This window comes from Staurois parvus, unplaced genomic scaffold, assembly GCF_062004578.1.
Source record: "Staurois parvus isolate SC_StPar_1 unplaced genomic scaffold, SC_StPar_1.0 ptg000425l, whole genome shotgun sequence".
Classification (NCBI taxonomy): domain Eukaryota; kingdom Metazoa; phylum Chordata; class Amphibia; order Anura; family Ranidae; genus Staurois; species Staurois parvus.
The window spans coordinates 1607904-1630478 of NW_028318221.1; the positions used below are offsets into that span (position 1 = coordinate 1607904).

A 22575-nucleotide genomic window follows, 5' to 3' on the forward strand; every position below is an offset into this window, starting at 1 on the left:
GGATATGGTCTCCTCTATGGAGGAGTCATCTGATGAGCCAGTGATGGAAGGTGAACCGGTGACCAGGGGTGAGCCAGTGACTGGAGGTATGCCGGCGCTGGAGCTGGCTGCACAAAGTTTGAAAATGCCAAATGGCTTCTCAAAGACATTCATGCAAATACACCCTCTAGTGATTTCAGGGGTTATTCTGGGCATCCAATCACTTGGAAGTGGAGCAGACACCAGTAGTCTAAGAATTAACTCTGATAAATGTACAATAAATAGACTGTGGATAAACATTGTTTATAAATTTTTAGAAAGTGAAATACCACTATTCATTCTAATAATTTGATTTGAATAACCAACGTGATCTAAAATGGTGGCAACCGTAAAAGTTAAAATTTATTCAGTTGTTTGTACACTCCAATAGCTTAGTTACACGTTTTCATGAAAGTAAGCACATTATTGAAATTTGTACAAATGTTTTAATATTTATACATGAAAAAAACCTTGGTGCAAACAGCACCACATAACACAGAGTAAAGTAAATATAAAAAAACAAACTGTATATAACTACACACTCCCACTATTGTTTTTCATGAAACTTTTTATATACATTTAACACCAACTCTGCCTGGACAGTCTTTCAGCTTTTGAAAATTCCAGTACGTGTGTTTTTTTTTTTTTCTTTAAATCTAGGATTGACTGCATCTTTTGACTTCATGTGCTTGCCAATTTTTGATATACCGCATTTATTCTAACAATGAAAAGTAATGCACACAAATAAAATACCTTCCATTGCCGCCCCCAATCAACATGCAAATGCAATCATAATTTTTCAAATGATTTTGTTTTTTGAGAAGTAACCCTTAAGACCCAGTGATTATCACTGAATATGTATGCTGGTCATTTGGCAGGCAGGTTAACACCCGGCCTCAGATGTTTTTTCAGAGTCACAGCGTTATATGAAAGAATACATGCCCAACACCCTTTCAAAAGGGTATATGCTCCCTCCCAGGGGTGGACTGACAACTCATGGGGCCCCCGGGCAATAGGGGGATCATAGGGCACCTGTGTCCTTGCCCAAACTCAAAAAAGCCTATGAAAAAGGTACCAGGGGCATCTCCTGGGGCCCCCTACTTACCCTGGACCCTCAGGCAGTGTCCGAGTTTCCAAATGGTCAGTCCGCCCCTGCTCCTTCCTGATGGCCACTGGAAGCTGGAGACTTTATTTGTATTTTCTTTATTTTCTGTCTGAATGGACTTAACTTTACTGATTTCTAATCAAGCAACTGGTCAGCATGTCTAAAGCTAGTCAGGGATGTGTTCTTTCGAATAATGCTTGGAAACAAAGTCTGATGGCAGAGTAAACCATTAGCTGACAGGGGTAAGCAAAGTATGGGTCAGGAAAAGAGGTGATTGATGAATGATAGATGCCGTTTTGACAGTAAATTAAGACGGGCTTAAGTTAGCTGCTGCAACTCTAATGAGTTATATTGTAGAGATGCGAGTTTGTAGGGTATTGAGGTGGGTGTGAGGGTGGGTGGAATCAAGGCTGGAAGTTCAACATATTAGAGATATGTATGGCAAATATCCATTTTCTAGTAAATTGAAATCTACCTAATAGCACCATTCTGTGCCCTCTATTTAATATAAAGGTTCACAATTCAAACAAATCATTCTACAAACATGACAAACACCTCCCCTGTGAGGGGGTGGACCTATTAAGAATTAGCTGACAGCTTATCAAAACATATTTCTAATTTGTAAATATTCTGTATCTTGGTAAGATGTAACACATACATCCTAGTAACATTTCCAGAATGGTATAAGAACTGCAAAAAAAATTAAAGACAGTACTATGAAAACAATCTTGAGGAAAATAATTCATCACCGATAGTACCGCTTGCATTAAAGCAAACAAAGGAATACGATTGTGAAATTGCCTCCCCTGTGGCAGCTAGCAAACTCATTGTTCATGTCCTTTCACATATTAGCAAAATCAGTAATACCAATTAGCAAATAACTTTTTAAGAACATTCAAAAACACAACTTTTACCAGGTTTTCCTGGATTGCATTTAAAGAGACTGCCACATTAATAGCTTTTTTAAAAAAAAGGTGACATAGGTGCAGTCAGAGCACTCCCTCTACATTCCTACTAGCTCGTTACTCTAAAGGACTGCTTCATTGGAGAATACAAATCTAGAGTGAGTCTAGTAAGTCTAGAGGGAGCAGGCAAGCTCTCTCACTACCAGAAGCGCCAAAGTTTTAACCTGCTCAGAATGGCCCAACATTCTGCCATAGCAGAAGGTAATGACAGCTTTTTTTTTTTTTGTTGTTTGACACTAACAAGAAAAAACAAAAAAAACAAAAAACTTTTTTCATTTTTGCCATTACTATAGAATGAAAAAGGGAATGTTTATCCTGAGGAAAAAAATAAAAATAAAGAATAAATATTGAAATTGTGTCAACATGAAAATCATGATTTTTCACACCAAAATTCAACATGTATGGGCACAAATATGGAAACTGCCATTTCTGACTTTGAAGGCTGTATGCTAGGTAACAAAAATCTGAACAGCCTGGAGCGTTCACCTTTATAACCAAGTCAATAATGGTGGTTACCACATTTCAATACTCACAGGTTAATTTTAGTGAAAGGTGGTGAGCCTTAAAGTAGAAATTTGCCCATATTTGCTTTGTCATGAAAGTTGATCAGAACAGGTCTGCTGAAAGTACCTAGAAGAAATAAGAGACCAAGGCTGCCATACAATGTTATTTTGCATGCAGTACTGTTTGAACCACAGGAGGCAAAAAGAGTGGAATAATAAAAATAGGTCCCAGGTCTTGTATTTATTGCAGTAACAAGACAACTCAGTCTTATACATCTTCTGCAACTTGCGCTCTGGGATCGTCATCCTCATCTTCATCATCTAGATCTTTTTCCAATGGGGGACCCACATCTTTTGAAATTTCATCTACATGAGCCAGCATATCTGCCATAAGAGCCTCTTCCAGCTTTTTCCTCACTTGCTGCACAAGTTCTTCTTGTTTCCTAAAATATAGAATAAGCAATTACAATGAAATAAAAGAAAAAGATCACTGCTAATAAAATTTTAACAGAGCTGTTTAAAATGTTTACGGCTTCCACTTGGTTGACATATGGTACACCACTAAATGTCCTAGTACCAGAGCTAGCATCTTTCTAGTAGTACCGAAACAACTTGCTTAATAGGCACTTGTGTAGTGTGACCTGGCAAAGTTGACTTTTTTTTTTTTTTTTTAAATGAACAGGGATATAAAGCCCTTAGGTGTGGTTGCTGAGCCACATTACAACACGTGAGACTTTTTTTTTTTTTTTTAAATTGAATTAAATATTTTATATTGTAAAATAAACCTGCGCCTGAACCCAACCAGATTAGTGCTGCTGTTAATAGATGAAAAACATCAAACCTTAAAACCAATATTAACAGAGCAAAAATTTATATAAATAATAGTATCAAAAAATAATAAAAATCTTACAAAATCAGTGAAAAATTGCTTTAAAAAAAAAAAAAAAATCAGTGAAACAAGTATATGTGTGAAAAAAAGCCCACTGTCCCAAATCAATGGTGAAGAAAAAGTGCTCCAATCAAAGAAACGGTGCCAAAGGAAATCAACTGTGACTTCCAGTATGGCCCACACTCACCAAATTAAAATTGACTCCTAGCTGATAGGGCTTAAGAGTCAAAACAAGCTTTTGAAGTAAGATGTATCCTCCAAAATGAATCCCAATCAAGGAAAGATTCTTGCTTGACAATCTCCAAACGACCACCCACAGGGTAGATGAAATGGAAAGAGACAATAGAGACACTAATAGTGTAATACGTCCATCCTCCTCCTATTACACTATTAGTGTCCCTATTGTCTCTCTGTATTTCATCTGCCCTGTGGGTTGTCATTTGGAGATTGTCAAGCAAAAATCTTTTTCCTTATTTGGGATACATTTTGGAGGAAACATCTTGCCTCAAAAGCTTGTTTGACTCTTACGCTTTATCAGCTAGGAGTCTATTTAATTTGGTGAGTGTGGGCTAGTGGATTTCCTTTGGCACCGTTTCTTTACCATTGATTTGGGACAGTGGAGTTTTACATACACAGACACTTTTTTTTAAAAAATTTTCACTCATGAGTTAACATTTGTATTAATATTTTTTTATCGATACCATTTATTTGTATTCAATTTTTGCTCTGTGTGAATGTTTTTTTTTTATATAGTTATTAATGCAGGGTTTTTGCAAGACTGCAAATCTGGTGGCCAGTAGGCCAGCCTCTGATCATGTGAATGGTAATTGGCTGTAAAAGGGACCATGTCACACTGGTTCCGGTTTGTAAACAAGCAGGAGCCGTTGCTTGGTACCCCTGTACTGTGTTCGAGCTGTGACCAAGTGTGCTCCAAAGACAAAACAGTGGCACTGGCTGTACACATACATAAATGCAGCGGCCCAAAATTGAAGCCCATCACCAAGCTGTGTTAAATATGCATACAGCTGGCAGAAAGCTGTTAAGACAGAAAAACTGCACCAAAAAAAAAAACAAAAAAAACAAAAAACAACAACACATGACTCAAATCATCCTTGGAAAATAAAAGTGTTGTATCATTAATGTCACCTTAGCTCCCAAACGAAGCACTATTACACTTCCTTATTTTCTAGCTATTTTAGTTTTGTACCTTATGTCTTCATCTGTCACCATAAAAGCCTTGCAGAGAGGCTGCGAAGTATTGAGCCAAACTCCAGGATTCTTCTCCACTGCAGCAGATAGTTGTCCAGTTATTGGCATAGTACTTGTGTGCAGAGCACTAGCAATGGCAGACAAAAGAGTTTCATCTGTGCAACCAGGACCAACACCTAAGAACAAAACCAACAGAGTTGCATTATAGGAGGGGATCAAGTACCAATTGTTGAAGTGAATCTAAATATGGACGTCTACAGACATGAACCATTCTATCCAGTCTAATATGTTACTAACTTGGCAGTGCAATAAGGGCTTGTAACAAAAGTTTCTGTGTTTACTGTATTTTCTGTTTACTTTGAACCAGAGGTGTAGATTGAAGCTTGTGGGCCAGATGCAAAAACTGACTTGACCCCCAACACTCGCCACTTCCACTACAAACTTGCCCCATCATAAACTCAGAAGGCCTGGACAAGAACCTGCCTGGCTAGCCTGGGCCCTCTGAGTTTACGGAATTACCTACAAAAGGATGACGCAGTATGTGCTTTTCCCCAGCAACACAGTGTAAAACAGGGTTAAAGCAACATGTGAGAGGTGGAGATCTACCTGACCAACATGAAAGATCAAAGATCTCTAGGGTTTTGTGCGCTCCCTCCCCCTTGAAGAAGAAAAAATAAACTGAAAAAGGCCTAACTAAAAAGTAAGGACAGCCTAGAAAAATATAATAAAACTAATGTCGCTGTAAAAATATAAACTTAGCCTACCTTAAAAGTGGGCAGTGTCAGGGCAGTGGACGGTGTGTGGACAGTGTCGATGGGGCGGTGGATGATGTCAATAGGACAGTGGATGGTGTCAGCAGAGCAGAGATTGGAGTCAGTAGGGCAGTGGCAGTTTATTTTTTTTATAAATTAAATTTTTTTTTACAACTTTTTTTTTTTTTTTGAAGCCCTGATGGGGGACTTTGGTGAAATATTAGGGGTCTAAGCATGATGGGCATGATGGATATCAGCTCAGGGGTGGAACGGCTGGAGCGGTCTTCCTCCCCTAGCTGCCAGGGGAATGACTGCACCAGTAATGAGAGGGGCAAAGATACAGGCAGGCCTAAACAGACACTGGTGGTAGGGGACCCAATTATTAGAAGGACAAATAGGGCAATCTGTCACAAAAACTGTGATCGTTGAATGGTATGCTATTTACCTGGTACTCGGGTTCGGTAGATCGGATGGACAGATTGTTGGGTGGGCCTGGGGAAGAGCCAGCTTTCATGCTACATATTGGTAAAAATGAAAAATTTAGAGGAAGGTGGAATATCCTAAAAATGATTTCAGGGTCTTAAGAGGCAATATTTAAGAAAAAGGACCTCCAAGGTGGTAATCTCAAAAATACCGCCTGTACCTCAAGTCACACTAGGGAGGCAGCAGGAACTTAAAAAGTGGCTGAGGATTTGGTGCAGGAAAGAGGGTTTTGGATTCCTGGAGAACTGATCTGACTTCTCAGTTGGTTACTGGCTCTATAGCAAGGGTGGACTGCACCATGAGGAGGGTGCAGCTCTGTTGGGTGAGAGGATGGCCAAAAAGCTGTAGGGGCTTTTAAACTAGGTGGTGGGGGGAGGGATCAGAAGAAGCGATGGCTTGCAGTGAGTGAAGGTCAGAGTGCTTATGGAGGCATTGGGGGGAAAGGGGGAGTAGGGAGAATGGGCAAAACATAATCACAACCACAGAACAACTAATGAGGAAAAATGGAGGTACTGGGGCTGCTGATGCACGAGGAGGATTTTGACCTCGTGGGAATATCAGAGACTTCATTTGACAGCTCACATGACTGGCAGGCAAATATTCAGAGCGTATTCCTTATATCGCAGGGACAGGGGGGTAGAAGAAGAGGAGGGGTATGCCTGTATAGCAAGAATGACTTGCTTGTGAACATGAGGGATAACATTGCAAATAGGGCAAGCGGAGAGGTGGAGTCCCTATGAGTGGAGCTTCAAAGAGAAGAAAAAAGGAGGAAATTAATAGTGGATGTATGCTACAGGCCCCCTACCTGCAAGTATGACGAAGAGTTGGATCTCCTGTCACAGGTTGAAATGGCAAAAGGCAGGGCAATGTCAAAAAAACAAAAAGAAAAAAACCACCACCACACTTAGATGGGTATCTTAGCAAACACAATATACAGGGATATAGGATATGATTCTTGACACGAACACATACACTTGAAAAAGCCACTCGCCCAATGCGAGGAGAAATTCCTTTGTGGCGAGCGCAGATGAAGCATGGAGCGACTGCACCTGCGCTCCAAGCCTCATTGTGAAGCCGAGTTCCTGGTTTACAACTTCCGGTTTCTGGCTTCTACGGCACCGCCATTACACTTGTAGCGCCACTGAGGGGACACGTGCAGGAGAGGTCCGCTCTCCCCGGCTGAGAGGAGACACCCTCTCTACCGTGGCGGGGGACTCAAGGAGAGGTACACTCTCTTAATAAAGCAATTATTCATTCCTACCACAGTATCAGCAGGTTTCTCCATTTTTAAAAAAGAAGATGTCTATTTTTTAAAAGGGGAAATGGCAGCTATTTGCTGTGAAGAATAACATGATCAAATACATTTAGGTAACATAATGGCAAGTGTTCAAGTAAGTCCTAATCCCTGCGATTGTTCTCCATCCTTTTGTCGTCATATTTGTAGCGGTTTTTGTGAAAATGTCACTTTATGCAGTTACTGTTTTACAAAAATGTGTGTTTGGATAACTGGTGTAGAGTTGCACGCTCCCAAGAATACACATTGGGGTGCTAATTGTTCTTAAACACAAGATGGGTCATTTAATAAGACATTGTTGATATGCAGTAACCCATAACAACAGATCAGATTTAAGGATATGGAAATCGGATTAGTGACTGTAGACTGACAATGAATGGTTACTGTACTTTTGCATTAGCCCTAGAAATAAGGAAAATAAGAGTAGCTGCATTATATTTGTATTTGATATACACCTATTGTAGTAGACCCTGTAGCACCCAAGAAAAAAAAAATAATGATATTTTTGCATTTAGAAAGTTCCTTTTGTAGTTCTTAAAGTGATATGAGCAAACATTAAATATAGAATTTTGAATTAAAGAAAAAATCCTATAGCATTTGCTGAATACAATGATTAAAGATCAAGATAACTAAATGTATGAGGGAAATAATAACCTGTGTAATTTAATAGTGCATACAGATGTCTTCATAACTGCTTGAGCTCTGTTGACTGCAGGTCAATGTCTTACCGAAGGGGCTACACAAATCTGAGGGATATGCAAACTATATGCAATGCAATAAATCTTTATAATTAGGTTGAGAGTGTCACAATTGCAGGATCTGACATATATTTGTGCAAAAGAGCAGCAAGCCCTGTTGCTTATCAAGGTCAATTGGTTCGAAATACATTATAGCCCCTTGCAGGCTACATTGAGGATGATTAAACATAATAGCCCAATACTAAAGGCTTTAAGGGGGCGTGGTTGGGGGCAGGTTGTGGCTGGGGTTGGAGGCAGACCTGGGCAAGGTTGGGTGGGGCAACTGGTGGAGAGTAAGGTTTGTGCCTGGCTAGTAGGTCTGGACTCAAAATTTTAACATATTACACACACATATATATATATATTATTTGTAAACACTATACAAGTAATAGAAAAAGCCATAGACAAAAAGAAAATCAGATGTGATTCCTCCTTCCTCTGCAGAAGCCAATCTTCCCCTTTAAGATACACAAGAGCAGGTTCAAAGAGACAATGGGGTTTATTTACGAAAGCTGGTTCACTCAGAATCTGGTGCACCTGTGCATGGTAGCCAATCAGCTCCAAACCTCAGCTTGTTCAATTAAGCTTTAGCAATAAAACCTGGAAGCCAGTTGGTTCTGAGTGAACCAGCTTTAGTAAATAAACCCCAATGTCCCTCATTAGGCAAAAGTCAGCTGTTCCTTGGCCACATCATTGCAATGAATGCCAGATAGCCCTACGCATGTGAACAGATATTAGTCAGAAGTTTAGATGCTTGTAAAAAGCTATCACAACTAGAAGGACAAGACTGCAGAGATTGACTCATGAAACAAAAAAAAGGACCTACACCAGCGCTGTAAGAATCCAAGGAAATTTATCATATCAGACACAAATTTGACATTAAAGTTATTGCCAACAAAGAACGGAGAGAGTTAGGCTTCGTTCACAGACTTGTGACTAACAGCCCCACTTTGGGAATGTTAAACACAGATGTTAATTTCAGCGCTGTCACTTTAAACATGCTGCTAGCAGGTGTCAAAAACAAGGGAAAACAAGTAGATAAAAGTCCAAAAGTAGTCAAGGATTTCTTGTGGTCACAGGTGAAGCTGCAAAACCTTCAAAAAACGGGAGCCTCAAGGTCCTTGGGTAAATTAAATTGAGTGAACCGGGAGTCCCTAATCACCAACACAATGAAAAACTGCATAAAAACTCGATTAGTTATGGAATCAACCAGGGTATGGGTTTGTTTATGTATATTTTTATTGAAAAACAATAATTGCAATGGGCTGGTGGTCAATAGCACACAGTAGTTTCTTTATTAGACAGACATTTCTAAAAACAGAACAAATCAAACCATACTCCACAAGTCCCAGGTGACATCCCCCAGCAAAGGGGGGGGGGGAGGGAAGGGGGGTAGGGGAATGCCTATCTGAACAATGAACAAACATTCAATCACTCTCCATATAAATTGTGAGCAAACTTGGAGTATTTATGTTGTAGAGATCCATTGCGAGTTTCCGGATAGACCTGGGAGTGCGGTAATGGCCCATTCCTGACCGGTACAACCGGCTGCCGCAGGGTTAGGCTAAGATTTCACACAGGTGAAGCTTCAATCCAGACCAGCTAAGCTGACAAAGACTGATGAGGAAGACCCTACATTAGGAGTCTTAAGCCAGCCATACACGGGTCAAATTCCAAAAGAATTTTCATTCAAAAATCTTTTCTAAGAATTTTTGTTCGAATTTTGTGCCATTAGTGGGCCACAGCAATGGCCGATTTTCAAGCAACCATCGAATTTGAGTACTCGGTCATGTTGGAAATTCTTTGAAAAACGAACCAATTTCTAATCAATGATGGGAAATTTTACAATAAATGTTAATCAGAAAAGAATTTAGCTGAGCTGTGACCCGGAAAGAAAAGAAAATTCTTAGCCACGAAAATGCTTTTATGTAGCAACATGAGGTGAAACTAAAGGCTTGGTCAAATTTCAAAATCAATGATGGCACCATCGGATAACAAAAATGCATAAAATTTCCAATTTTCTAAAGAAAATTCTTTTGGAAATCGACCCATGTATGGCCTGCATAAAGTTCCAAATTACAGGCACTGTTCCTTCCGAGAATTCTGGGTTAAGATTCCCCCAGAATCGTGAGTGGAACATGAGTCACCCGTAACGAAGCGACTGTTCTCTGTTTTCTGCAATTTTTGTGTTGCTACAGTATTAACCCTCCTGTAGGTGGCAGCATAACCTCACAGTTTCTGAATTTCTGTGACACTCAATTGACAGTAGAATAGTCCTCATCATTTTGATCCAGCAGTATCTGAAAAGATGTGCCATTTCTTAAAGGGTTACTAAGCCCAACAGTAAAATCAATTTTTATATGCAATAAAGCATACTTGTAATACTCACTGTGGAACCTAAGGGGTTAATCCTCTGCATTGTGTAAAAAAGGCTGTTTGATCCTGACTTCTCTGATCCCCCCTTCTTCCAGTTTCCCCCTCGCACAAACCTAAACTAACCTGACTCAGTATTGCAGTGCTATGTGTACCCAGTTGAAGGAGTTTTCTTTTGATATGCCACATTTGTTGGGATATGCCACATATGGTGTGCAGACACACTGCACAAGCTCAGTTTGGCATGTATTGCTAGAGGGGTTTTTTTTTTTTTGGGAGAGTACATGTGATCAGCACAGGGCCAATCAGCACTGTCCAGACAGAGGTCAGGGGTTTTTGCATCCTCCTAGAGCAGAAAAAACTCCTCCTACAAGCTGTAACCAGTGCTCTGCTAGAAGTCACAAGACTGCTTTAACTGCTGATGAGAAAAAAGGTATTTAGTACCTTTACATATCCTTACCGCAAAAGGCCCTTTGAGCACGCTTGTCAGCATTTCCCAGGGTCCCCTGGTCTCATTTCTGTCATTTATGCCTCCCTTAACAATAGGTCCTCCTCACCACCCCTGTCTTATGTCTCTGAGTGGGAGTGAGATCTGGGTTTCTCGACTGCGGCGTAGGATTGGCATAGGGCCTGGGGCATGGTGGCGAAATGTTTATTCATTACAGTCACTCTTGAGGCAGCCTACAAAGTTCTACTACGGTGGTACTGGGTCCCGGCTCGGACTGCTCACTTTAATCCGACTGGCGGAGATCGGCGTTTCCGGAACTGTGGTCTACACGGGGACGTCTTGCACATTTGGTGGTCGTGCCCGCGATTGATAGGCTTCTGGTCTAGGGTTTTTGGTTTGCTACAAACGCTATTTCATATTACGGTCCGTAGGGATGCAAAGGTGGCCCTCCTGCATTGCCCAATTTTGGGTCTGTCTAGGTCTCAACAGAAATTGGCATCCTACCTATTCATTTCGGCCAAACATGCTATAGCTCAAGCTTGGAGAACCCCTTCGGTAGCCTTCCAGGGAGTGAAGACCCAGATGAATGCTATGTTGTTCAATGAACAGATGTCTAGCATTCTTCATGATTCTCATCCGAGATTCCTTAAGGTTTGGGAACCTTGGATAAGTTATTCCTTACCATCCCTGCCTCCTACTAGTTATGGCCTCCTATAGTCGCTGCCTGTGATAGCGCCGGATCCGTGATCCCTCTAGTTTCCTTTGTTTCAGGTTTTCTTTCTGATTCCCTTTTGTTTTATTTTCTTTTCTTCTAACCTTTCTTCTTTTCTGATATTATGTTGGAATACTGCTGCTATTTGGCTCGGTTTTTTTGCCATCCCTTTTTGATGTCATTGGACATTTCGTTATTTGACTAATACAAGTCAGCAGGATGTCTCTGTTTATGTTATTGTTCTGCTCTGCCCCTGCGAGGGCGTATTTTGAGCTTGTTCTATTCTTAAAAACAAAAAACTTTCCTAATAAAAATATATTGAAACAGAGAAAAGATATTTAGCAGTTTATATTTACTAAAATAATTTTCATGTTCTGTCTACTGTGGGAGGCCAGATATAGTGAATGCAAGGTCCCAAGTTTAGGAACACTTTAAGGGCACAAAGCTAAATTAACCTGACTCAGTATTGCAGTGCTATGTGTGCCCAGTTGAAGGAGTTTTCTTTTGATATGCCACATTTGTTGGGACAGCTTGGTCTGTTGAAAAACAACACTTACCCGCAGGATAAACAGGTGGGAGGGAAAAAAAAAAAAAACTACTAAAAAAAGGAAAACGAATGCAACCACAACATTTATGGATTGGTAAACTGCGTCACATTCAATTTCTGTTTTGGGGTTAATACCAAATTGAGCCATTCTCATTCAAATATAGAGATAGTTAGACATGGAAACTAAAGTAGTGGTTTAAAGATGCTCAGTTCCATAATGTTTCTAGAACTTCCCCATTTTTACCCATGATTGATAAAGACCATTTTATCTTATAACACAAATGGTAATTTGGCTAGGCTGAGTAGTCCTTAAAGACTGACAAATGACGATCCAGGTCTAAATATTGGGATATTTTGCTTATTATTTTTAAAACTGTAGGGGTTTAAGCACTATTCTAGGCTCCTTTAAAGAAAGAAATTTTGCAGATTTCTTACATTACAAGGCAGAAGCTAATGACATTGGTAAGAGGGGGGAGATGTCAGTAACACTTTCCTAAATCCAAAACTTTATTTCATCATTCTAAAATAAGGGGAAAAGGGTAAACCTCTGTCAGTGTTTACTGCTATGTTCCAAACAGGTTAGATCTCTAAAAGGGGGACAGATAACAGTAAAACATATCTGTGAGTCTTGAGAAAAGGCTTGTTTGGGAACACTCCATGCAACAAGCAAGAGAGGAAGTAGGGGAGAATCTCCTACGCCATCAAAAACTAAAGCTTTGTCTGAATCTATTCTTAAAAAGTAAAAAAAAAAAAAAAAAAAAAAAAAAAAAAAAGCCCTAATATTTGGGGGGTCATTGCCAAGACTATATTCTTTTCAGAGGTTGGTAACAGACACTTACCCTGCAGTCCCTTTGGCAACTCCATAGTTTTCACCAGCTCTTCCGCTATGTCGAAAGCATTTAAACCAGCAAGTTTTTTTTCCCAAAAAAGCTGCAGTTGTGAAAAGAGAAATTATTACCGAAGGCATTGGAGTAGGGAAAGTTAAAGTAAATCACTTTGCTCAGCATGTGTGAAGCAATGGTTCACTCGAAGATCACTTAAGAATAAAAAAATGTCCCTCCCCTGACAAATTTAGACAGCAATAGCAAAATACAGTAGTTGCAATATTTCTATGATATCATGTAAATATATTTATTTTGACAAGAACTAAACATCTGGTAAAAAATTGAAATACTGCAACAATTTGTATTTTATATGAAGTTATTAGGTTTTATTCTCTGCAGCTTTTGGCATGTTTTCCAGGCTCTTTTCATCTGCCTTTTGAATGAGGTCTACCTACAGTGCCTTGAAAAAGTATTCATACGCCTTGAAATTTTCCACATTTTGTCATGTTACAACCAAAAACGTAAATGTATTTTATTGGAATTTTATGTGATAGACCAAAACACATATAATTGTGAAGTGGAAGGAAAATGAGAAATGGTTTTCAACATTTTTTACAAATAAATATGTGAAAAGTATGGCGTACATTTGTATTCAGTCTTCTTTACTCTTTTACCCTTAACTAAAATCTAGTGGAACCAATTGCCTTCAGAGGTCACCTAATTAGTAAATAAGGGTCCACCTGTGTGTAATCTCAGTATAAATACAGCTGTTCTGTGAAGCCCTCAGAGGTCTGTTAGAGAACATTACTGAACAAACAGCATCATGAAGGCCAAGGAACACACCAGAGGTCAGGGATAAAGTTGTGGATAAATTTAAAGCAGGGATTATAAAAATAACCCAAGCTTTGAACATCTCATGGAGCACTGTTCAATCCATCCTCCGCAAATGGAAATAGTATGGTACAACTGCAGCCAAGAGACCCATGGTAACTCAGCAAGATGAGCTGCAGAGATCCACAGCGCAGGTGGGAGAATCTGTCCACAGGACAACTAATAGTCGTGTTCTTTTGATTTACGATAAAAGGAGTATCAAGGAGCCTGAAATAATACCATATAATATACTAGACGGCCCTTTCAAATTAAAATATTCAAATGATGTTCACAAAATATTTTTATAGCACAGATTACTGCTGATCTACCACTGAGTTTAACAGAGACTGTGGGGTTTATTTACTAAAGCTGGAGTGCGCAAAATCAGGCTCACTTCTGCATTTAAACCAATCAGCTTCCAGACTTTATTGCGAAAGCTTAATTGAACAAGCTGAGGTTAGAAGCCAATTGGTTTCTATGCAGAAGTAAGCCTAATTTTGCACTCTCCAGCTTTAGTAAATAAACCCCTATGGGTCTTAAACTGATTGTAAAGCTTTCTTTCTTTAAACAACATGTCCTACCTACCTGGACCATATAGTGTTGCACAGAGCAGCTCAAAGCCTCTTTATCTGGGGTCCCCTGCTGGTGCTCCTGTCTCTTCCCTCCCTCCCCTCACTTCCTATGGGGCTCCTTGTGCATGCTTGATCCTGAGTCCAGGGCTGTTAGCTTCTGTTCAAAAACACAGCCCTTTTACAACCACTTAACAGTGACTGCTCACAACTTTTAGGGATAAAGTTCTCACCTGACGTGGCTGGTCAACTGCTTTCTGAGGGTCACTTTTCACTTTGTTGGTAGGATGGTTTGTCACTTTGGTGACTGGTTGCTTGAAGATGGATGCAGTCTGCCGGACTGGGAGCGCAGTGTTCAAATCAGGCTTACCCTGAAAACAAAGGTATATTATACATCTTCTGTTTAAAGCCTATCTAAAACTAAAAATGTTATGTATTGTTGCTTACAAGTCCTTAGATGAGACAGCTGAATAATTGTTTTTCATTTTACTTTTTTTTAAAGATTTTTTCCCCTCCCTTTATATTCATCTCATGATTCTGCCAGTAACATTTCCATTCCTAGGGTGAAAATTGCAAGCCTGTTTCATGACAGACAGAAGATAGGGCTACAAAACTCTGCCCCTCTCCTATTATCAATAACAAAAAGGGGCACGGTACTGTAGTCTTCAGAGAACAATGCTACTGATAATGGTCAGTACAGGAAATAGTTTTCAGCTCACAAGATATCTGACCAGATTTTTTTTTTTTTTTTTAAACAAACAAAAAACAACACTTAAATAGTATATTTAACAGACCGAAAAGTACCAAAGAAGAGAAGCCCATTGTAAGGGTTTACATACCATTAAGGCTACTTGCAAACAGGGCTTGTCTAGCTGCTGTGCATACCTCTTTGCATTTTAAAGCACCTGGGGAGGAGGAGGTTATGGATAATAGGAAAGGGGTTCTGTAACCCTTTTTCTGTCACCTTGATACAGAAGGGTGAGGAAGCATTGACATCCTAGGACTAGATGTGTGTTACTGACAGAAGTACCAGGTGAAAAGTATAGGCGGCCTTAAATGCACATCTGTCCCTGTAGGCCTGTGAACACCAAGATGTGTGGTTATCAATATAAAGCTACAGCCGGTCACTGATTTGCACAGGTGGCAGTATGCAAACACCTGTCACTCTTGTGCAAGAAACATACATTTTTCATGGTGTATGGTTGTCTGTGCCCATGGGAATAAGCCATTAAAGATTAAACAAAATTCCAGCAAGACTGAGCACAAACAGCTCTCTTTTTCACTCTACTGTAGCTCTGTGTGACATGGCCCTGTAGTGGTCTATTTAGCATTTTATAAGCAATTTGAAACAAATACAGTACAAGAAGGAGTTGCATGGGAACATAATAGCGGACCCCATAAATATAACTATATTAACTCTTTAAAGTGGGTAGCTGCACTATTGACAATTCGGCATGCTTTTGCCAGTTAGTATTAACGGTCACTGGGCAGAGAGACTGGCAGCTAGGGGCATTAATCCATAATTGACATTCTGTCCCCAATTACACAAAAGCTACCCACAGCTCCTACCTAATGTTTTACCCATACTCAGCCTCAAGGGGGCATAGTGTCCGCTTCTCTTTCTTCCACGAACACCTTTCCTACAGTGTCTGACTTCACCACCTACTTTACTGTTGCAAAAATCCACCACACAAAATTTCACTTTTTCCATCAACCCACTGGTTGGGGGAAAAAAAAAAAAAAACCCACAAAGACTCATCTATGGCCAACTTTAATAGTCTATAACCATATTGTCTTCAGATGTCCGAGATAAGATCTATTTCATATTTTACATGATGTGGTTCCCCCGGGATTAAATTGGCATGTCTGGACATTGACTCTATACATAAGTATTCCTCATGAGAGAGAAATACAATGCAGTTTATCTTTTCTCAATAAGTGTGACATTTCCTAGGAGAAAAAAAACAGAACACTTTTAAAACCAATTAGGGAAATGCAAACTATCACACACTTAAAAGCTCACAGTACTGTTCCGAGCAGGTTAAAAACTACAACTTGTTTTAATAATGCTCTGTTTAAATATTAAAATGTAATTGTACTTTGCTTTCATATTTAAGTCTCCTTATTTTAAATTTCACACATAATGAATAAAAAATTACCTTTGCTTGATTAAGCCCATCATACCGCAAGCGTTGTCGATTCTTATTTATTTTGCTCATCAACATTTTTCCTGTTCGAAAGTCAAAAGTGCTGAGATCCATCGAGTTGCCAAGGTATCGTGCCAGTTGAGGTTTACTGCGGAATTTCTTCCCACTTGGGCTGAAAAACACAACTGCATGAGACTACACACTGACCAACAAATAACCACAAAGAACATGTTAAGTAATCATAGGTATAAAACAAAAAGAAAGGAAGGAAAAAAAAAAAAGCCACAAGCAAAGGACGCAGCATTGGCATCTTTTGTTCAATGGTCAACACTGTGGCATAAAGCGGTCTGAAGCTGGAGCTCGATGCTGCTCAGTGCCAGGACCATGGAGACAGTTCTTTAGAATGGCAACAAAAGTTGTTGAATTTAGCAATACACAACTTCTTCATAACCAAAAAAAAATTTAAGTTTAGTTGCTCAGACCATGGTCAAATACATTTTATATTTTTAAGGAATTTAAAGCAGAATTAAAAGGTTTTTTTTATAATGCAAACAATCTGAAAAAGTTAAAGGTTTGAATGCATGCTTGCAAAAACTATGCATCTTGTCACTTTGACAGAGGGACTCCCAGCAGCTGTGCAGGAAGACCTGGGATGCTCTTCATCCCACTGGTTTGAGCTCTGCAGATTGAACAGCTTGGTGGTCTTGTAGGCTTTCCACACCTCCTCCTCAGGCCCCTTTCACAGGGGCGATGCAATCAGGTCTGCCTGACCGTTTTTCCCAGACGGACCAGGTAGGATAGCCATGTATTCCTGCGGACTGGCAGGTGTAAACAGATTTGTGTCTGTTTACACCCACCTACCTCCAATCCAACCAAAACACAGAGGGGGATCCATTCCATCCCATTTCTGTCCAGGCAGATTGGAGAGCAGTCAGGTGTAAAACGGACAGTCAGTCTGTTTACTCACAACCGCCCATAGAGCAGAAAAGCCTATTTCCATGTCTGCTCTCTGACTGCTTTGCTTAGCAGGGGATCAGTGGACATATTCCCTGCTGAGCAAAGCTGATTCCACCCCGTGTGACCGTGGCAATAGTATGTCATTATGCTCATATATCATCACTACAGAAAATAGTGTGGCTTTCCAAAGTACTGACCTGCATTCTGCCCTAGTTTGTTGACAGCTGCATTTTGTTTAAAAAACATGTGACAAGTGGTTATTGAGTGCAGGAGACATGGTGGACTGGAGATAGGACTGCTATTAGGCTATATTTACACAGGAGATGCACACCCTGTGATTTCCAGCAGTATGAATCTGCAGATTCATGCATCTGGAATGGCAGCTGTGTGCAAGGAGCTGCAGCCACTCAGCTCATACAATGCAATGACAGGCTGATGGCGACTATAGCCACTCTGCATGCTTCCAGCCACAATCACTGCAGTAATCCCTGTGTGAACAGTCACAAATAGCTGTAGCCTTGTCATTGCAATATACAGGCTGAGTTGTCACAGCTCTTTGCACACACCCATTAATTCAATGTGCAAGAAATGCCAATTCTTGCAGCTGGAAAATGCAGGATGTGCTTAAATGCCCATTCCTGGGATATAAAATCATTCCCACAGAGGAGGCAACAATTATCACTTGCCCCTTCTCTTTCTCCCACTAATGCTGATTAACAAACGCTACACGTTGGCATATGGATATTATGAAATATGGATAATGCAAAAGCAGCACATATCTGCAAGTATGCATGCAGGTATAATTTTAACTACAATTTTAGATTGTTTACAATAAAAAAAAAAAACAAAAAAAGCAAACAACCACGCTTACACACTTTGTTCTACCGTAATCATTTAAGTGATAAACTAGAAGCAAAAAAAAAAAAAAACTAACAGAAAACTAGTCAGGTTTTTTTTTTTTTTTTTATTATGGTCTGTGCCCCTTATGAAAATTCACTCACCATTTGTCATGTTTACCGTTATCACTGTAAATGAAACAAAATACCAAATTTTGGATTGATCCCAGAATAATGGATATGGAATCTTCCAATGGGGCACTAGTTCTGGTGACAACCAGAAATTCCTTCACTTTGAAGGGATTTCTTCTGAAAAATTGTTGGGGTTTATAACCCTCTATTTCTATTTAATATGGAAAAAAAAACACACACATTTTGCCTTTAGTTCCAATTTACGATTGGCAGCCATGACAGTTTAATGATTGGAACTGCACCAATTGGTGTCTGAGAGTTTGCAATCTGCAGCTATCAATGACAGTTCATGTGTGTGCACAGAAACACACTGCTTGTTTTCAGTTGTAGGATTTCATCAACATTCTACCATAGAACTTGTCTAAATGCAGTCCAGCTCAGCTGGTGCAAAGACTTTTTTCATTCTTTCTGAGGCAGAAGCACATTTTTTCTGGTGTGGAGATCAGATTTCTGTCCAATAACCAAGTAAACAGTCTTGAGCCCATACACCCAACGATGCTAGCCCCATGCCAGGGTACACAGAGCACCCAAAAGAAGGTAGAATTGGGTGTTGCCACAGCATTTGCCATACAGCTGAGCTTGGATGTGTGAAAGTTTGGGAGCAGTTAATATGAAAAGTAATAAGAAAAAATAAGCATTAGGATAGGGGGGTAACCTACAGTCACTCTGCAATCCTAAAAAGTTTAACTTAGTGCACTCTAGGTGCACACCACCACCCTTCCCAAGCAGTGAGGAAGCTTGAGATAAAAGGAGGGGTTTGGCTGTTACTCCATGTGTCTCAACTGGAGTGAAAGGATTGGACATGCATATCCAATAAGGAGACACAAATCAAAACTACTGTAAGAGGAATTATGTACTTTCCCCCCCCTCCATCATGATGAGCAGATTAAACAGAGAGAAATCCTTCAGGGTGGGACTACAGCCAATATCAACGTATTATGAAGAAAATTTTTGACTTGCCAACGAATCCAGGGAAAAAATAAATAAATAAATAAAAGAAGATGGAGGTAGGACAGCTGGACTACACCACAATTTTACATATTTGTTCAAGATATGTAAACAGTAGCTACTGGACTAGTGGAATTTGCTCTGTGCTTCATATTTGATAGTGTTTAGTCAAAGTATATGTAACACAAATGGCAAACGTTCCACTAGAAATACCTTTTTTATTCTTTATGATGGTCAAGTGAGCATCATTCTGCTCTGAAGCACAGCAGTGTTTGAAGCAATACTAAGCTGCATTACATGCACAATGCAGGATTCTTTACAGTTAAAATGACAACGAGGCTCCATGCAAGAGCCATTGTAAATCATTCTGTCTGCACTGGCATGAGGTAGACAGTAAGCAGGCAGTGTAGTGGTACAGATCAAGCATCAAAAAGAATTTTGGCAAGATTAACAGGCATGAAGAATTGGATTGCAATCATTGAAAAAATGATTGGCACTATAGAATAAAATATAGGGCAGTAAAGCTGCATTTATTTTTCATTTACACACACTTAAGCAAATTAAGCATTTTTCCAGCCTGCACAATAAGCTAACCTACATACTTGCTCGACCCAATAGGAAATTATATTTTATGAAGCCCTAGAAGAGAATTCTAAAAAGGAATAATGAACTTGCTCTAAAATGCAGGAGCCGCATAGAGTTGAAGACTAGCCCCTATGGGCTATAGCCCCTCCTCTAAACACCCTGCGCAGTTGCAGCAAGCAGCACAAAAACACCAAGGCAATCTCTAATACAAGAGGGTAGGCGAGATGTGCCCCTCACTGGAATCCAATTTCCTTTTAGCTACACAGTATTTTATATTCATAAACCCAAGCAGTTCAGGAAAGGAAAAAACAAAACACAAACCATACCAGAAAAAAAAAAAAGGAAAGGGGGGGGGGGCTAATTGGGAAAACAGGCCCAAGCAGCGGACAAGGGAGCTCACTTGTCTGTATACAACTACCCCAACACCCTCGATGGGTAATATCCATCCACATGCGAGCATGCACTTCATGGCAAGAGACCTCCTCATCCACCCAGCAGATAGTAACCTTCCACTTCAAAACACTAAATGAACAATCAGGCTCTGTAATAAAGAACTTTGGATGACGAGCCTTTTCTAGGATTCTGCAGCCGACATGGGACCCTGAAGAACAAAAAAAAAAAAAAAAAAGCCCCACGTTTATTAGGACTAATTTGCCTTTTTCCACTGAAATCTGAGCCTCCAGAATAATTGGGTTGAAGAGAACAAATCATGAAAGCTGAGCACACCTTCTGGTTGTAAATAGATCCACTGAATTGGTGTAAGAAAATTGTGCCAGAGCCCACAATCCACATAATTAAAAAAAAACACACACATTAAAACAGAACTCTAGAAAATGAAAGCCACATCAAGAAGGCGATGCATTTCAAGAAGAGGAACAATTCCAGGAGTCCTTATGGATTAAAAGAACAAGCAATGATACATTTGAAGAACAGCTTGCTCTAAATGAAAAAAACAAAAACACAAAAAACAAAAATACTCACTTACTGGATCACCAGATGAAAATAAAGGAAAGAAAGCCTAAAAAAACACAACTAATGCAGCCAACTCATCTAAGAATTGGTAAGCTGCAATATAATAAAAGGATATAATAAAAGGATTGCTTTTGGGTTTAATACCGCTTTAATCTGTGGTGTTAGGCAAATGGGGTTTTAGAAATACTTTTTAACCCAAGTTTAAGCCATTTCGTGTGCCTACAATATATCAAGGATTTGACCCTCACCTTTCCCCAATAGACAAGGAACACATTATGGGTGCCCCTACTTACCGACACTTATCATAGCACTGCAAGTTTTCGCCAAATGCATAAGGCAAAAACCATTAAAGCATAGAATTAGCTGGCATAGGCCATATGCTAAAACAGATAACTTCATAAGCCATTTTGAGGGCTTGTTCACACCAGCCACAGCACTGTAATGCAGTGGCTGGTATGTGGTGGGGATCAGTACAGTATTGATACACTGAGCTTGGCACATCGCATTTTTTTTCCTTTTTTTTTTTTTAAATAAATGAACTTTGAGATGTCACTTGGACTTGCTGGCTGCGTGGTGTAAGGCAATGGATTGCCTGGCACTTTGGGAAAAAAAAATAAAATACTGCATATAATACTCAGTGCAATGTGCCCACACACCATTGCAATGCGGTGGTGTGAACTGGGAAAATAGGAGACAAGGCCTTGTCCATGCAGTGGGGCTGCAGTAGAATAGCTGCGGAACACACTCCCATCGCATATGGTGTGAACCTTCCTTCAGGGATATGGTACAGAACTAAGTCAACTATTGCAAACAGGCAATTACATTGCTGGCCCTACTACAGGCTCATAATGAAACAGCTTTTAGGTTATAGTCTTCCTTTTCAGGTTTTACTCAAACATCTTTATTCCTTCTAATGAAAATCCACAACAAATAAGTAAAGTAGTAAAATAACTTCAAAAACATTTACTAACCCAGAGCTCTACAAAACCTAGGTGCTAGGTCGCCATGGCAACTAAAAATTGTGTTCTGGCGTTTGGGTTCACACACTGCCTCTCACTGACTTCAATGCAAAAATCACATCCCACTGACTTCAATGCAAAAACTCCTGTCAATAGCAATCCTATGTGAACACTCTCTGCATGCCACTATCACTTGCGAGTCTGGAATGCACCATTACAAACCTGCACAGGACCGTTTTCATAATGGAACTCAAACAATACATGTGGATACCATCTGTGTGAACCACCTCAATAGGAACACATACCTAGCCTGTCATGCGAATCTGTGCTTTTGAAAATGCACTTAGAATTGCATGTGTGTGAACCAGGGTGGTTCCATTCACACCTGGGTGTTTTGGGATCCCAAAACACAGGTTCAGATGCCATTATTTTCAATGGCACCTAAAACATGGTTTGATTTTGCTGTGATTGTCGAGCGGTAAATTGCATGAAACTTGTCACCCAAAAGTTGCCTTGCCCCTGACAATCCACGCTACGCAGCTCCTAGATTCAAAGCAAATTTGTCAAACCCTGTCGTAACGCAAGAAGTTAAAACTTATGAGAACCACATGAAAAGGGGGTTGGGGGGCAGGGGAGATCTGATTAGGAGGGCCAACCACACAGTTGGACAGAGGGATGGAA

General features: G+C 39.9%; 1 protein-coding gene across 2 annotated transcripts in view; it reads right to left on the minus strand.

The window, feature by feature from the left end:
- Positions 1-356: 356 nt before the first annotated feature.
- The window catches only part of MBD3 (methyl-CpG binding domain protein 3), a 37256-nt gene continuing 15037 nt past the window's right edge, over positions 357-22575 (minus strand). For both annotated transcript variants that reach the window (XM_089687415.1, XM_089687416.1), the window contains 5 exons: positions 16458-16617; positions 14532-14669; positions 12875-12965; positions 4688-4865; positions 357-3034 (listed from right to left, as the gene is read on the minus strand). In XM_089687415.1, the coding sequence (XP_089543541.1) occupies positions 2860-3034; positions 4688-4865; positions 12875-12965; positions 14532-14669; positions 16458-16617 (742 nt within the window). In that variant the 3' untranslated portion in view covers positions 357-2859. The remainder of the gene's footprint in view (positions 3035-4687; positions 4866-12874; positions 12966-14531; positions 14670-16457; positions 16618-22575) is intronic.